At 42.5% G+C, this 18,482-nt stretch overlaps 1 protein-coding gene across 3 annotated transcripts in view; it reads left to right on the forward strand.

The window, feature by feature from the left end:
* Positions 1–18,482, forward strand: part of LOC116989013 (syntaxin-1A) — a 199,711-nt gene that overhangs the window by 21,602 nt on the left and 159,627 nt on the right. For all 3 annotated transcript variants that reach the window (XM_033046126.1, XM_033046128.1, XM_033046127.1), the window contains exon 2: positions 5,702–5,779. In XM_033046126.1, coding sequence (XP_032902017.1) covers positions 5,702–5,779 — 78 coding nt within the window. The remainder of the gene's footprint in view (positions 1–5,701; positions 5,780–18,482) is intronic.

Below are 18,482 nucleotides of genomic sequence, written 5' to 3' on the forward strand. Positions count from 1 at the left end.
GCACCTGATAGTCCATCATGGTAGCTGTAAGAACAATGAGCATGATGAACTGATGCACATTAATACAATATGCAAACAAATAATATAACTTAGAAGCATAACATTTTAATTAGCCTCTATTGCATGTGATCGATAAGCAAGGGTTTATTTTCCTTTGATAGCCACAAAACGCTGGTGTAACTCAGAGGGTCAGGCAGCATCACTGGAGAAAAGCAATAGGTGATGTTTCAAGTCAAGATCTTTCTTCAGACTCACGTTTCGGGTGAAGACCTTTCTTTCTTTTCCCTTGCCTGCCCATGTAATGAGCAGCTGGTTGTTGAGATACTTGTGGATAATGACTTCAGGGTGATGGAGGTTGTGAGACCTGCCTAAAATTGCTTCACCATGGCCATGTAGTGTAGAGCATCTAGTCAGATCCAGTGATTAGGCCAGGGTATAGAAATCGATTGGAGATGGTTTGCAGAGTTCCATCTCCTCATTCCAATTCATTATTGTCCTCTCCCAAGGCAGTGGAATATTATCCTCACTTCTGCAGGAGATTAGTTGCTTTTGTAAGACCCATTCACATAGATTGGAGCTGAAAAACTTTAAAGGGCAATATTAATCTATGCGTGCTGAAATGAGACAGTCCCAAGCATCTGTAATTGAACTTGTTTTCACCCACTATGTACTTACGACTAGTCAATAACTATATTGATTTAAGTTAGCAGATATGTATGTTGCTTAATTTCAGTCTTTTTCTGTAGGTCCCAGTGGTGATTGATTTCATTTAGTGACAGTGTTTTTGGTTATTTGCACCAGTATGTATCAGGTTAACCAGTTCAACGGTGAATTTTGTAAGTGTTGATGACAGTGAGTTAACAAAGTGTCCTAAGTTCGAGGGTATGTCCATTTGCAATATGATTGTTGGGAGGAAATGTATGCCAGCATCATACACAACAGGGGGATTGTGAATGCTGTTATCAGACAATCTGCTGTGTTCATTATTGTGCTGGCCTTTCAATATCTGCAATTGTAATTGATCTTGTGCCTTCAAATCCAAACTCCTCATAGCTAACTTGCTCCGGCTCCAGATTAATTAACAGCTTGTTTTAAATCAGAATAACTGATGATAATTTAATGGATGATGCAATTAACCTCTGACAAGTGTGCTGCTTCTGCTCTTATTGGCCATTTACTGCATATGGTCTGGTGCAAAGAGACCAAGGGCTGCAGTAGAGTTTTAGGCATGCATTCATTACCTTGACTGGGTGAGATTCAAGATTTATTGTTTGCGAAAGCAACATTTACTTCTTAAGGTTTCAGTTGTGAACTTTTTCTTTTGGTTAGTCCATGCAATAATTCCAACAAAATCTACATGACTTAATTTATTTACCTTCTGAGTCCTGTCCACAGTGTTTAGTTTAGTTTGGAGATACAGCGCCGAAACAGGCACTTCGGACCACCGAGTTCATGCCAACCAGCAATCCCCGTACACTAGCACTATCCTACGCATTAGGAACAATTTACAATCTTTACCAAAGCCAATTAACCTACAATCCTAGTGTGCAGGAAAGAACTGTAGATGCTGGTTTAAATCGAAGGTAGACACAAAATGCTGGAGTAACTCAGCGGGGCAGGCAGCATCTCTGGAGAGAAGGAATGGGTGACGTTTCAGGTCGAGTCTAAAGAAGGGTCTCGACTCGAATCGTCACCCATTCCTTCCCTCCAGAGATGTTGCCTGTCCCGCTGAGTTACTCCAGCATTTTATGTCAACCGACAAACCTATACGTCTTTGGAATGTGGGAAGAAACTGGTGCACATGGGGAAAACTCATGCAGTCACGGGGAGAATGTACAATCTCCATACAGATAGCACCCGTAGTCGGGATCAAACCCGGGTCCTGGCGTTGTAAGGCAGCAACTCTACCACTGCGCCATCGTGGCACCTCAGTGTGCGTGTGACCATTTAAAGCACAAACAGGCCACGGAAGGGATACAGAGGCAAAGCACAATTCTGGGGCAAGGCTCCCAAGAAACAATCCACCTTAATAATGCCTGGAAGTAGAAGGTTTAAATGTTGAAATTCAAAGCTCTAATCCTACTAATGAGACTTCTGGGATTTCTGAAATTAATGTGCTGCTGGTTGGGTGTAAGAATTAATTATGAAATGGGATTATCATGGCCTGAGATCTGGAGGAGAGAGGTTTCCCTGACTGAGAAGAGGGAGAATGTTTTCCTGAGTGCGAGGACAAAGCTGGTGTGATGACTGAGGATGTAAGGGAAAGTTGTTGGATGTTTAATCTCTGCTCGAGGCAAACGGAGATGACGTTTGCACTCCTTATTCAGAGGTTTAGTTTAGTTTGGAGATACAGCGTGGAAACAGTCCCTTCGGCCCACCGAGTCCGCACCAACCAGCGATCCCCGCACGTTAACACTATCCTACACATACTAGGGACAATTTACACTTATACCAAGCCAATTAACTGACAAACCTGTACGTCTTTGGAGTGTGGGAGGAAACCGAAGATCTCGGAGAAAACCCACTCGGTCACAGGGGGAGAAAGTACAAACTCTGTACAGACAGCACCCATAGTCAGGATCGAACCGGGGTCTCTGGTGCTGCCAGCGCTGTGAGGCAGCAACTTTACCGCTGTTCACATAGCCCCTGACGAGGTCAACGTGGGACCTACATACTCCACCACACGAGATTTAAGTGAGCAAATATGCATGTTGGTCGCAAGCAGTGTCGACAGGGTAGGTGGGTGGCTAATCTGTGAGCTGGGGGTTTCTCTGAAGCACAGCCACCCTGAATGCCGCTTCTCCACATTGGATGATCATGGGCCAGAGATTTCTAGGAGTCAGTGGGGATATTGCAATTTTGTTCATGGAAGTTTTGAGCGTATTCATTAATCTTTTCCTCTATTAACCTGAAAATTTGTTCCCATGTCATAGCTAAGAATAGATTAATGCTTTGGGAGTCTGGTAAGACCACATATGATGTGGTCTGCCTAATGACATTGTGTGTAATTAGGGCCCCTGACAATGTCGAAAATAGCCTTTATAAAGGGGCCTATTTTTATAAATTTGCAGCACCATTAATCCATTTTAACTCATTGTACACAATGCAAAGTCTTCACCTGTGCATTTGTGTCACGCAAAAAATGATTAAACCTTGGCAAAAATGGATGGACACAAAGTGCTGGTGTAACTCAGCAGGTCAGGCAGCATCTTTGGAGAACGTAGATAGGTGACGTTTTGGGTTGATGTCCTTATAGAGACTCAGAATGAAGAAGGGTCTCAACCCAAAACATCACCGAGTCTGAAGAAGGGTCTTGACCCAAAACATCACCTATTCCTTTTCTGCAGGGATGTTGCCTGACCCACTGCGTTACTCCAGCATTTTGTGTCCAGCTTCAGTGTAAACCAACATCTGCAGTTCCTTCCTATACATGTTGCCTGACCTGCTGAGTTGCTCCAGCACTTTGTGTCATTTGGTGTATTAACCAGCATCTGCAGTTCTTTGTTTCTCAAAATGTGTGGAGGTGGGTTTTGTCTGCCAATATGTGCTTCCTACTGGACTGCAGTCATGGATTACAGTTTCAGAATCCCTCTGTCTACCTCAACAATGACCTTTCCCTTTACCAATAATTCAGGTGTTCTCGCTGTCTGGGTCAGTAACTCCTGATTAGAATCTTAATTTGACCTCTCTGTTGACTCATCTGAATTCTGGCAGGGACATATTTCTTCGGATCTTTCCTCCAAGCTTCATTGCTGTGGCAATGTTCAGAGACCTCAAGCATTTCATCAATATCAAGCTCGCATGCCTATTTATGTGGCATTGATTAACAATTCTGTCCTTAAAACTGAGCCACTGCAGTAGGCTAAAATATCTGCCAAGTGCATTTTATCCGGTTCATACAGAAAATTCTGCACATTCAATGCTTTATTTTGTTAATAACATCAAATAAAGTTGTCAGTGTTGCTCTGTCCTTTCCCAGTAATTAACCTTTCAAATGACTGTGCACTTTGTTATAATCCTGTTATCTATGTAATTTAATGGCAAGAGGTAGAATCACTGTCACATGTCAGCCTTTGTGTGTGTTCATCTTGAACCTGTGACCAAGAAAAACTTTTACAACAGATTTATTGGAGCTCCTTGGTAACCTCTCCTTCCAGGGAGAGTCCCTCAAGATTGAGGATGACTTGCTTTAACTAAGTTATGCAAGTTCTGAGGTGACTGATGTAGCTAATGTGGGACCTGCAGACTCTGGAGGTGTAGGTGCTTGACAGAAGCGGCAGGTAGACAGATTGTGAGGTGGCATGGTGGTAAAGGATACTGCAGATGTTGCAATCAGGTGCAACAAACAATCTGCTGGAGGAACTAAGCAGATCGAGCAACATCTGTGAGGTGATAAGGTCATAAGTGATAGGAGCAGAATTAGGCTATTCGGCCCATCAAGTCTACTCCACTATTCAATCATGGTTGATCTATCTCTCCTTCCTAACCCCATTCTCCTGCCTTCTCCCCATAACCCTGACACCCGCACTAATCAGGAATCTATCTATCTCTGCCTTAAAAATATCCATTGACTTGGCCTCCACTGCCTTCTGTGGCAAATAATTCCACAGATTCACTGCCCTTTGACTAAATAAATTCCACCTCATCGCCTTCCTAAAGGAATGTCCTTTAAATCTGAGGCTATGACCTCTAGTCCTAGACTCTCCCACTAGTGGAAACATCCTCTCCACATCCAAGCCTTTCACTGTTTGGTATGTTTCAATGAGGTCTCCCTTCATTCTTCTGAACTCCAGCGAGAACTGGCCCAGTGTCGTCAAATGCTCATCACGTTATGTGAGGGGGTGGAAGGAATTGTTGACTTTTCGAGTTGATTGATTGTTGCTTCAGATTCCAGCATCTGAGTTCTGTTGTGTTCCCGTTTCGTGACACCGTTGCAAAGTCACTTCAATGTATGTTGAGCTTGAAAAAAAATTCCCCCCCCCCCGGGAGTTCTGTGGGACCCTTTCTCACTGCTCTCTCTTTGTGGTTTCTACTGGTCTCCTGCTCTTCAACTATATTTTTACCTAGCCTTGCCTCTGCCTCTTGTCTCATCACGCCTTCCTCTTCATATTGGCCTTTTCCCTTGATGCAGAATCTCGACCTGAACCATCAACAATTTCTTTCCCTGCTGTTCAATCTGCTGATTCCTTCATTGTGAGGTAGCATGCCCCTTCCACCAACCTTGCTGGACTTGTGTGAGCTTCCAACAAACGGTCAACATTCTCAGTGCCTCCCTGCTTGTTCATCTTCCGTTGATGTGCTTGTGGGCCTGAAATTTCCGCATTGAGAATTGACCGAGATGGAAGGGAATATATACTGACTGCAATCTTATTTCTGGCTTCAACAGGGGAATAAACATGGCTGCTGTTTAAATTCTTCAACATGATCTCGCCCTTTTATCATTTCTGCTATTTTGTTTTAAAATCTCAGTTTTATGGAAATGCATCCTTAAAAACCGGAATGGATGAGCTCAGACTCCAATGAAAAGGTCACCCTTCCTATTTCGAGGTCTTTTGCTGATTGCATTTCTTCTGAAATAAATTATTTGTGGTGTATTGTTTATTTAAACATTAAGATTAACAGTGATGTTCAGGACACTGTTACTTGGGTTTTGAGGCCATATTTCTGATTTGTGCTGTAACTATTATTCATTATTTCACAGGCAAAGGACAGCGATGATGATGATGAAGTCAGCGTTAACGTGGACAGGGACCACTTCATGGATGAGTTTTTTGAGCAGGTGAGATTGTTAGTGATTTACAGTAAAGAGTTCTCAGACGGTTGGATATTGTCATTGGGACTGGCTGGCTCGCACCAAAACTGATAACAGTAGTACTAGTTCTGTAATATTCCTCAGCTAACACTGCCCAATAGCTAGATGGCTTTCTATCTTGTTGGGGAACTAAATAAGCAAGCACAGGTTAGGAGGTGCTCAAACTTGGAGGTGTTCAAGTAAGGACGTAACAATGAACTTCAACAGCATGTAAACTACCAGAATGGGCAGTATAGATGTAGCAGTAAAGTCTGAAAAGGTTGGGGAATTAGACAAACCTGGTAATTTATATGAACACATCTTTCAGAATAAATAGGGAGCACTTGGAAAACTGGGTGGGATTTTAGGTATAGAATCACTGAATACCAAAATCACTGAATACCAAGCGATGTTGAACCTTGCATTTTGCATCCATTTCTGGTTACCTTTAAGGTGGCGGTGAAGGTTTGAAAGAGTGAGAATATTCCAGAATTGAAGGATTTTAGTTGCAAGCTTGTGTTGGAGGAGCTGAGGTTGTTACCTTTGAAACAAAAGAGGCTGCAGGGAGATTCAATAAGAATGTACAAGATTATGACCAATTTCGATAAAATGGAGAACGTTGTTGTTACCTGAACAAAAAGGCGCAGATATAAAGTTTTGATCAAGAGATAGAGGGGGGAATGTGGGGAAGAACTTCTCTGAGAAGTCAGCAGTAATGTCCTGAAGGGGTCTGATTATGAATGTAGTAGGAGGAGACACTATCAAATGATTTCAAATGGAAATTGAATAGGAACAAGCGAAATAAACTTTCAGGGTTATTTGCAGAAAGCAGAAGAATGGGACTGACTGTTCCAAATGTTCTACTGTGTTCTCATGAGTATGAGAAGCCCTGGTACATCAAAAAGCTTTTTTATTTCAAAATAAACATTATTCATGAAAACATGACTGCTATTTTCTCTCTTCCTAAACAACAATTAAAAAAGGCAAGTTATTAAAACTTATGGAGAATATAATTCTATAATCTAATTGTTTAATAAAAGTTATGTATTTTATTTCAGAAATGCTTCATGGTAAAGAAGTCCAGATTGTAGTGGGTGTCAGAGGAATTTTACCACCTTGTTTTGCCAAAGTTAGTTTGATATCATAATGATGTTTAATTTTGTTAGCTTATTTGTAAATGGAAAAGGATCGTATCCAAGTGCTGCAGCCAAGTGATGATGCGGTCTTGTTAACGGGCTTTAATTAACAGCCTTTGGCAAGGCTGAACAGGCTAAGGTACAAAGAGACAACAGAATCCAGAGAGCAATCAAGGTACAAGCAAAGGGTCTGCAGACTAATGGTGAAGTCTGTTTGCTGTAAGTTGAGATGATGGTGCTGCATGTGGAGTGCAAAATCTGGCGTTCACATCTCGTGTCTACTGCCTCTGCTTCCTTGGGGTTGGACTCTCTGCAACAATCAAACAATTCTCCCAAAATAATGCTTGCCCTATTCTGAATATGCAGAAATACTGATAATTGGGATTTGGCACAGAGACACGTATGAAGTTGATGAGGGGGACATCCATTTAGTGTTGAGATGAGAACAAATTATTTTAGTTAAATTTTTCTGTTCTCCTACCTTGCATACTTTCCTGCTTCCCTTAAAGATCTCAATTACAGTTCTTTCCAGTAGGAAGACGACAGTAAGAGTGAAGAAGGCAAAGACACTCATTCTAGTGGAAGAAATAAGCAAAAGAAAAGCAAATAAGTAATTTTATCTTATCGGGCACGAATTATACCTATATCAACATATTTACACAATTTCCTAGCAATTGTTTTAATGCTTTGTGAAATACCAACAGCAGGTGTTTGAATCTCCAGATTAGTATTAGGACATTTGATAGTCTAGTTTGAGCACAGCACCAAACATTCCCATTCACAGGTGCTGTGCCTAATACGAGCTGAGTGTAGATCTATCATGATGAAATACTTCACAATTTTCCATTTGAATCCATCTGATTTACTCCAATTAATTGGGTGCACCAGGATTAGGATAACAAGCCTAAGGCAAGAGTCTTCTTTCTTCTGTCTTAATGCATTCTCAAAGTATTTGGTTGTTCTGAGCTGATCTGAAATTGTCTCATCTGCGTTCAAGTGGCTCCAAGGCAAAACTGTCTACGATTTATACCCAAGAGTCAACATGTTCTAAAGGATTAAAAATGTTGCCTATCCTTTCAGAAAGGTTGATGTTTTCTTCCTCTTTGCAGTTCTTTAATTATTAAAGAAAACGGTAGGTGCCTGTCTCCCATTGATTATTTTCAAGCATCTAACTCATAAAGAAGGTTTGCAAAAAGAATATTGTGCCAGGATAGTATTTTAATTGTGATTAGTTTAAACCATTTTGGGAAAACTGTTGGCTATTTTTCATTTTCATTTTTCTAAACCACAAGCACATCTGTTGTTAAGAAGCGTTGGCTAGAAACCCCATTTGAATTGCTCATAAATGTACATTAATGCTTCCTGCAGTGAAAACAGTGGTAAAACCTTAATTCCTTGCCCACTTAAGTATTACTTGTGTAGGAAGGAAGTATTATTTAATCACTGGCTAGATTTCACTAATTTTTTTGGTCAATTTTATTACTGTTTGTTTGCCAAAATATTAATCTATTTGATTCTCATCAAAATTGCATTCCCTCATGAGGCTGAGCAGTGACTCTTTCATTTATGAATGTTTGATTAACAAATTTGTTATTAATGCTATTGTCTTGGGGGGATACATGTCTGATAATCAAAGCTCTTTCGTAATAAATAATATCTCAATCTCTAATGCGAATACATTGTATTAAAATGCACATAATGGATTTTGCACTGTCTTCGTGATTCACAAAATTGCACTTAACCAAACATTTTTCAGGCACAACGCAAATCCAGGAAATAATGTTACTGCTGTTACTGTTCCTCTACAATGGAATGTATTTAGCTGGACAGGTCTGCAGGTTTATGAAGCCTTCAGTACTCACGCACCCATGCAACTAGTTTTGTTTGAAAATGTTTAATTGTGGGAGCCATTTTAGATTGAGTGATTTGAATCTTAATATCCTGTTTTAGATAATGTAATACCTGTTTTATCTACCAAATTCATAGAGGTGATGGAACAATTTCTTTTGTTGTGTAGAATGGAACTGCAGATGCTGGTTTACACAGAAGATAGACCCAAAATGCTGGAATAACTCGGAGGGACAGGCAGTATCTCTGGAGAAAAGGAATGGCTAATGATTCGGGTCGAGACCCGTCAGACTGTCTCAACCCAAAACGTCACCTATTCCTCTCCAGGGATGGCTTTCTGTCCCGCTGAGTTACTCCAGCATTTTGTGTCTTTTTTTTACCTACATGGAGGAAGAGGTGGTATCAGTTGTGGTGATGGATGTATTTGTAGTCTCAGTAAGTAGGGTGATATAAGGAGGCTGTAACGATGAGGAGGAGCTTGCATGGGCAAGGAAGAGAATGACCACTGAGGTGACAAATCAATCCACCTTTTTTTTTCAGCCTGAGTTCCTTCTTGTTCTGATTGAGTGCCCCATCTGGATTAATTGAGGTGTTGGACACAGTGCAACTAGTTTTCTTTTTCTTGCCCAGTCTTTCTCTTTTTTTGGGGAGGGGGAAGGGTGGTGTGTTGTTTTTTAATCAGTTGCCGGCAATATCGGTACCCCACTTACAAAGATTCACTACCCTTTAGGATAGAGGAGGTGAAGTGAATGTTTCCTCGAATGGCATGTCAATTGCAGGAGCAAAGATTAAGCAGACAAAAATGATTAACCCCTGAAGCACTCAGTAGGTCAGACTACGTAGGGAAAAAGAAGCAGAGCAAGTGTTTCAGGTCAAATACCGTTTGTCAGAGAGATTAAACAGACTGGGCTGAAACTCAAGTGCAGAAGAATGAGGTCATTGAAATATACTGAATTCCTAAGAGGTTTGGAAGGGTAGATGCAGAGTTAATGTTTTCCATGGCTGGACTGTCTACAATTAGGGGTCACAGTCTCAAAATATAGTGACCATTCAAAGCAGATTTTTAGTTCTGCTTTTATACTCCTCAGGAGCATCGCCTTAGTACACGAGGGAAGCAATGCTATAGATACGGCAATGACCACGGAGTCTTTTCCATTCTATAAGTTCTTTCAAGATATGTACTTCATGCTGGTGCTGGTTATGCAATGTAGCATTCAGGATGTGTGCTTACAGCTGGAGAGTACAGTATTGACCCCATGAATTTGTTGTCTCTTATTACCACTACATTCCTTTTCACTCCCCGACCATGAATGGACCCCTATACCACAAAGCTTTGGCTGGTTTGCTCATGTACCCTGCTCTCATCCTCACAGGCTGCAAGAACCTCATCTTAGTTTGGAATTAAGCAAGGATGGAGGGGCCTTATTTCACTGCTTTTCTATTCTCTTTTCCGCCTCGCTCTTCATCATGCTGTGCTATGCTCGTGATTGATTCATTCTGTAGGACTTAATCCAAGAGGTGTGACTGAGTCTTGGAATAACTTATCCAATAACTATCTCTCTCCCACCTCTCACCTTCACGTTCTGATGCGTTGCAGTTACTGAAGCTCAGACTCCTTAAAAAAAACCTTGCCAGTCTCTCGGGCCACAGATGCTTACTGCAGATGTGGTCACCATGGATTCCAATCATCTTCTACATATTACCACTCTAACATATCACATGCCCCACCAGACATCCCATAGAATCTCTATTTAATCAATTTATGCGATCCTGTCATCATTGCCCTTATCTCACCAAAGTTCCTTGCTGATAAAGATATACACCCCAGGATATTGTATTAAATTGTGATTTTAGCTGGACCCATGGATTTATATTCCCAAGTAATAAGACGTGAGTCACCTGACTTCCGTTAACTTGTTCCTGCTGATCACATGAGACACTCGAGGCTAATTGTTCACCATTACAAAGGATACAAAGGACATTTATTATCACATACACCAATTGGTGTAGTGAAATTTGACTTGCCATGCAGCACACAGATAAAGATAAGACACAACATTAAAGAATTTAACAATAAACATTAAAAACATCCCCCCACAATGGTTCCCACTGTGAGGGAAGGCACAAAGTCCAGTCCCCATCCCCATGTCCACCCATAGTCGGGCCTATTGAGGCCTCCAAAGTCGCCGCTACGGGGCCCGATGTTACAGGCCCTTCTTCGCCGGGTGATGATGCTCCGGCGTCAGGAGAACCCTCTCAGCGGCTTGGGATGCCTGGAACGGCCGCTTCCTTACCGGAGACCGCGGCTTCCGAAGCCAAAAGGCTGCGCTGGATGGAGCTCCACCACTGGCGATCTCGGCGAGAGATCCCAGGCTCCCGCTGTTAAAGTCAGCGCCGCAGCTGGCCGCTCCACAGTCCCGCAGCTCCGCGATGTTCACCTGCGGTCTCAGCATTCCGGAGCTCCAGCGTGGCGACCCGGGCAAGGCATCGCCCACTCCGCTCCACGATAGCGCTCCAGCGCTGCACCACCGCCAAAGCTGAGGTTCTGGGCGGTCCCCTCAGGAAACGCCACTCAAGGTCCGCTGGTAGGACGTGAGGACGGGTCGACGGTGCAGCCCGGAGAAAAGCCGCCTCTCTGACCAGGTTGGGACCATGAAAACCAGTTTCCCCCTTCCCCCACCCCCACATAAAAAAGGCTAGAACTCCGAAAACAAAAACTCAACTAACTAAAAATTTAAAATAGAGATGAAAAAACGGACAGCTGCAGGCTGGGCAGCCATACCCGTACAGGATGGCGCCCCTTATTAGTTTTCATCATTGCAATTTAAGAGAAGTTAAATTCATAGCTCTATAAAGCCAATATTTTTTTAAAAGAAAGTGAACTCATTCTCTCGCTCTAATGATTACATTCTCTGTGGATGTTGTACTCAAAATCTAGTTCAACGCTGCCTTGATAAGCTTTGAATACCCAAAGTAAATCATATTCACTGCAACCTGATTTATGTGGCCCCAACTGTGTGTGATTGGCCATTATACCAAATCAAATTAAGCATAAGGAATCTCATTATACTTTTACTTGAAAGTGAATATATAGTTGGTTTGTGAAACAGGCAAGAAGTCCTTAAAATGGATTACTCCAGGATTCCCAAATGGATGGCAATTAAAATGATCATAAATTGAATGTACAGTTCCTTTCCTTATTTTTTGTCGTATTTTCAGCACTGTGCAAAACCTGATATCCTAGTGAATAGTTGTGATACCCTGCTCGCCCATAACCCCTATGTGCTCGCCCATACCCTGTGTCATTGGCAACTCCTTCTTAGCATTTTGTTCAGGTTTCATTAGCATTTAATTTCACAGAATTTGTTTCCTCCTTGGAGGTCATTTTAGTTGAACTCTTTAGTTGGGCCTCACCAACTAATTTCTTGGAGTTGGACACTATTTCTTCAACAATTACGAAATCAGTAGATCGTCGATATCCAAACGACTGACGTCCTCTTGACCTTTAACTCTTGCAAATATGCTCCACGTCTTGCCCTATAAAATAGGGCTTCCTACCGTTTTCAACTGTGATTGCCATTATTCATTCAACTGTACTGTAACTATTACAATACAATGCTGTGGAGGGGTCAAAATCCTGATTTACGACCTATCCTGGTGGTAATAATAATAATAATAAATTTTATTTATGGGCGCCTTTCAAGAGTCTCAAGGACACCTTACAAAAATTTAGCAGGTAGAGGAAAAACATGTAAGGGGAATGAAATAAATAGTAGAGACATGACTAGTACACAAAGTAAAGACAGAATTCAATACAAAACACAATATGAGGCAATTAATGCACAGATGAGAAGGGAGGGGGACGTGGGGCTAAGGATAGGCAGAGGTGAAGAGATGGGTCTTGAGGCGGGACTGGAAGAAGGTGAGGGACACAGAATTGCGGATCAGTTGGGGGAGGGAGTTCCAGAGCCTGGGAGCTGCCCTGGAGAAGGCTCTGTCCCCAAAACTGCGGAGGTTGGACTTGTGGATGGAGAGGAGACCGGCTGATGTGGATCTGAGGGACAGTGAGGGTTGGTAGGGGGAGAGGAGGTCAGTGAGATATGGGGGGGGGCAGATGGTGGAGGGTTTTGTAGGTGAGGATCAGGATTTTGTAGTTGATCCGGTGGGAGATGGGAAGCCAGTGAAGTTGTTTGAGGACTGGAGTGATGTGATGCCAGGATTTGGTGTGTGTAATGAGTCAGGCGGCTGCGTTCTGGACCAGTTGGAGTCGGTTGATGTAGGTGGAGCTGATGCCAAGGAGAAGTGAGTTGCAGTAGTCCAGTCGGGAGGAGATGAAGGCATGGATGAGTCTTTCAGCAGCGGGAGGTGTGAGAGAGGGTCTGAGTTTGGCGAAGTTGCGGAGATGAAAGAAGGAGGTTTTAATGACATGGCGGATGTGAGGCTCAAGGGAGAGGGTGGAATCAAAGATCACGCCAAGGTTGCGGGCCTGGGGAGATGGGGAGACAGTGGTGCCGTCGATGGTGAGAGTGGGGTTATTGATTTTGCTGAGTGGCTTTGGAGCCTATGAGGAGGAATTCTGTAATAATTAACAAGACCTTCTGGCTGACTGGTGCAACTCTTCTTAGGCCCCCTTCAGTCATGGCTGACCATGGGTGTCTCCAGGGTGCTATTTCCTAGATGGAGGGCGCCTGTACGTGACTTTGTTTAACGTGGGGAGACTGATACACAGACAGCCACCCCACGGTCCTTGACAAATCTGGGTCAGGATCCAGAGGCGTGGAGTCCAAGATGACCGGAGACCCTTTTCTGCTGCAGCCTTCATCCGCCTTCCCAGCCGTTGTGACGCTCCACTAAGGTCAGCCATCATCCTCCGCCTGTTCCACAGTTGAGGTCTTGGTTGGATTGCTCTTTGTCAGAGACCTCCCCCTCGACCTTACCGCTACGGGTGGCCCTACCAGGAGCATTGCTCCAGACGGCGTCGCTCTCAGGATCTCAGGTCCACACAAGCTTGTTCACCACGACAAGGTGACAATCCACGGAGAAGTGACAATACATGGAGAAGCTGGTGTAACTAGCTATTGGGATTAAGCCAAGGTGCAGCATAAAGCTGCAACCAAGCATGGCAGGAGATGAACATGCAGACTTGGAAACATGATTATTTCAATTATTATCCTTCTGGAATCTTGGTATTAGTGCATTTTAATGACTGCTTATCCTTCTTCATAAACGTATCATAATTTTTCTTTCATGAATCAGTTCTAATCTGCAAAAGTTCTGAGACTTCATTTCACCATTGCAACCTAAGATGTTTATGAATTCTTCATTTCAGGCAATCCCTTAGAGTTGGAAATGATTTGCTTCCACTGCATCATGTGGCCTCTGAGTTGACTGAGGCCCAAGGCGGGGCAGGATGTTTTTGATTAGATTGTGAGTATGCTGAGAAGCAACGTAGTCCACCATTAATATACAGACTCTTGCAAATTCCTAACAAATGCCCCGTCCTCATTATGACCAGTCATGAAACACCGATTTCCCCTGGTTAGTGTGGATGCCACATTTTTCCAAAGAGGCTTTGAGGACATCTTGAATTCACAGGCCTGCCCATCAGTGCTGTCTGTATGTCATTTGAGACTCAACACTGGAAATGTTGGTCTGTCATGGATACTGAGAATGGTTTGCATCTCATGCCAGTGCATTTGGAAGATTTTGTTGGGACAGCATTGGTGGAATGTCTCCGGTGCTTTGCATGTCACAGAAGCATTCATGGAAACAGATCGTTGTTAACCAGTAGAGCATGGCGTTTGCTTCATTTTGAGGTCTTCATCTTCAAGTAATCTTTTCTTTAATGGTATGAGTATGCCAATGATCTGAAAATAATGGTGACTTTCATCATCAATGTCTTTTTTTCACTGAAATATGCCTTTTGATGACCCCTGATGGGAAGAGGTCCATGTTTCTCATGGTCTTCGATCGAGACCTTTCATTGGGGACTAGCATTCTGCAGGAGAAGCAGGGATAGGGGATCTTTTTTTTTTTGTGAAGGCCAGAGCTTCATGTTGTGGAGTGGAAGTTGCACAATGTAAGTTTTTTTGTAGCATGAGGTATCTGTCCACACTTGGGGGACATACATTCCCCAGTGGACCTCATGTGCTGTAATGCTGACCAACCCAGAAAGGAGATCGGTCTGATTGTGGTATCTGTAGAAAGGTTTCCTGGGTATCTGCCACAGGGAAAGCCATTGCTCGGGTCTTCCTCAACCACTGCTTCCCAGCTTCTCACTGGATCAGTCTATCTGCATTTACAGTGGATCTTCATTGTGTGACAATTCTAAAGGTAAAATACAGGGGGCAACACCAGCTGATCTTCCTCGACCACACCAAGACATTTGTCTCCATCAATTGGGGAGGAACTGAGGAAAATCTGCCTCAAATTTAGCTCCATGTTACATTTGCTTTTTGATGGTGTGTAAGTCCTGATATCAATCAATGGATTCTCAACATAACAATTCTCAGTGAAGTTTGGTGTCGAACAAGGCTGCATTATTTTCCAAAACTTTTTTAGGATCTTTGTAACTGTAACATTGTGCCTCGCCTCCCAAAAAAACACCATGGGGATGAGACTAACCTTCAAAACGAATGCAAAATTCTTCACCCCTGCAGTGACTACACTCCTAAACCTATCGGTCACCTGAATGATAGTAGTTGAGCTGCAGTAGAGAAACGACACTTGAATTTTTACAACCTTGAATTTTGGCCGAGGTCCAAAACATTGATGTTCACGGAAGCAAATGAGAGAATGGACCTTGCACTTAACCAAGGTTCTCTACCCATGTCTCCCTTCCTCCTACCCCCATCCCCTCCTCCCTCTGTGCCACACTGCCTCCAACAATAATGGTTCACAATAACAACCTGGAAAAAATAGAATACTTCCCCACCTGTTGGCATTGGTAATGAAATGCACCAGGTCTTAAATCTACTTACACAGTCTCTGAATGATTGAGTAAAAGGGTATTTGAAGATGTTCGGACCTACCCAAAAAAATATGGTCTTATTGGGCTGCAGTGATCCCTGCTTCCTACGTGAGTCTAACACGTGGATGTAGGGGCTACCTGTAGCAGGCATCGTAAGATATTGGATAAACAGCACCAAGATTGTCACTGCAAAATCCTTCAAATACACTTGTTCTCACCTTTGTGCTGAGGATCTATTACACTCAGCCAGGCATGTTGCGCAGGCCATGTCATTCGTATGTCTGGCACAAAACTCACCAGCCCATTCCAATTGGACAGAGAAATAGATTTAAAAGTGCTCAAAGCTTCCTTGAAGAAATCCAACAATCCCACCGACTCCTTGAACTTTCTGGGCCATGACCGTTCAACATGGAGAAGGAGCTTACATGAACATATTGATAACCTTGAAGTCATGCATTGGAAGCACACAGATGTCCTGGAAAGAGCACACTACAAACCACCTATCTGCATGTCCTGTCGGCTGCCACCTGCCTCTGGGGTCCTCTCATTGACCTTATTTGACCCCCCTCAGAACGCCAGAGTGGAAGCAAGCCACCCGTGGGTTTGCTGAACAAAAAGAAAAATAATATTGGTACTCAGTGACTGAGATTGGTGTGACCTGCGTCATGAAGCGGGGGTGTCATTAGTTGTATAGTTTTCAATTTGTCCTCTAGATTAGCTCCACTGCAGCAGTAAGATTGGAAGTGAGTGGAGGTACTGCAGCAAGAACATCCTAGAGAAATGTTTGCACAGTCTAGCAAAAGACTCCAGTGTACATTGAAATTGGGCCTTTTATGGATCTTTTGGTTAAGATCGCAGGTGGCATACCATCCTGTAGCAAACTTGGGATGAAAACAAATTTTCTGAGAGTAGTTGAATTGGAAAAGGAACACAATTTGATGTAATCCCCTTCATTTGAAGGAATCTAAAACTATTAAATGACCAATAAAGATTCTGTACGATCATTGATGTTGCCCATTGCAATTCTTGGAGTTGATGTTTAGAGACAGTTATGTCTTTGCCTGGATGGATGAAAACCTGCAATGCAGAGAACAATATTTTTCACCACTGAATGGAGGCAGTTGAGGAGAATCCTTGCAATGACCTTCACTGTAAATGGGGTAACACCTCCATTGCTACCGCAATGGAACATTTGAAGATTGAATGTCGGCATGGAAGCACATACAACATAAACTGTGCAAAAGGTTATTGCTACTTGCAGCATAATATCAAAATGTCAGAAATATGAATGATATTGCAGTGGGAGCCTATTTTGTTGAAACTTTTCTTAAAGTGAAAAAAAATGCCTTGTCCTTGACAACGACATATGGTTTGCACAGATTTTATCCTCTCAGCATAAAATTTGTGGGTGGGCCTGATGTAGCCCAGAAAAGAAACAAAAGCTGAATGTAACAGCAGTGAGCCTCCACACTGAGTTGCAACTGGGGTTGTAATGAAACAAACGACCACGCTTAAAACTTCAATGCCCAACACCTACTTACACCAACCCCTGCTTGCTCATCACCCTTTATTATAATGCAGGTGCTGACAGGTATTTATTATAGCACCAGCTTTGTTAAACAGCACCAGCAATTGTTTCATTTGTAGCAGTGTAGCTTCATTTACCTCAGCCCTCCTTCTGACACCTTTGCCTACATTGGCAAACTGCTTGATAATGCTTTAATTTTAAAATTCTAATTACTATGTTAAATCATTCTGTGGCCTCCATCTGTATATTATGTTTCCTTTTAAGAACGGGATCGTTTCATGTCGTCCAACACGGTCTTAGTTAATCCTTTAAATGAAGATGTATTGGTTAAGCTCTATCTCAGTCTGGGATCATCATTCCCGCGACAGCTCAAAGGAAACCCACAGAAACAATAAATGCTCTATCACTGACAGTCACAATATTCATGGCTAAGGCCCAAAACTATGAAATTCCCTTAGTAGATCTCTCCACCTCTTTGCATCTACTGTGCTCGCTAAAAACCCATTATTTTAACCATGCGTTAGGGCCTCATCCAAACATGTTTCTTGTCTTTGTATCAAATTTTGCTCTGCATTACGCCCAAGTTATAGTAATGAGTTAAACGTACATGTATTTAGCTTTTGTGACAGTGTTTATCAATTAATATTAACTATTAACTAAAGAGATCTCTGGAAATTATTTCTATTTAGTTTATTTGATGTCAAAGAAACAAGTCATAGTTGCTCTAACCAGAATCTGTAATAAACAAGATTAAAATGCACATAGAAACATAGAAACATAGAAAATAGGTGCAGGAGTAGGCCATTCGGCCCTTCGAGCCTGCACCACCATTCAATATGATCATGGCTGATCATCCAACTCAGTATCCTGTACCTGCCTTCTCTCCATCCGCCTGATCCCTTTAGCCACAAGGGCCACATCTAACTCCCTCTTAAATATAGCCAATGAACTGGCCTCTTTTTGGTAGTTTGATTATTATCTCAATTAAGATGTTCCTAAAGAATCTTGTGTGGATTGAAGTAAGCCATGATATCACTTTTGTTTAACCATCTCCTCGTTTCATCGTTGTATGTCATGAATGACCAAATCGGGTCCACAAACCAAAATCATTCAGCAGCAACTGGCAGATTAACCTTTTTATTGGCACCTTAAGTTGCTGTGCAAGGCAAAATATACTCTTCCCCACTATCTTCTGCCATTTTGGAGATT

This window comes from Amblyraja radiata, chromosome 28 (assembly GCF_010909765.2).
Source record: "Amblyraja radiata isolate CabotCenter1 chromosome 28, sAmbRad1.1.pri, whole genome shotgun sequence".
Lineage (NCBI taxonomy): Eukaryota > Metazoa > Chordata > Chondrichthyes > Rajiformes > Rajidae > Amblyraja > Amblyraja radiata.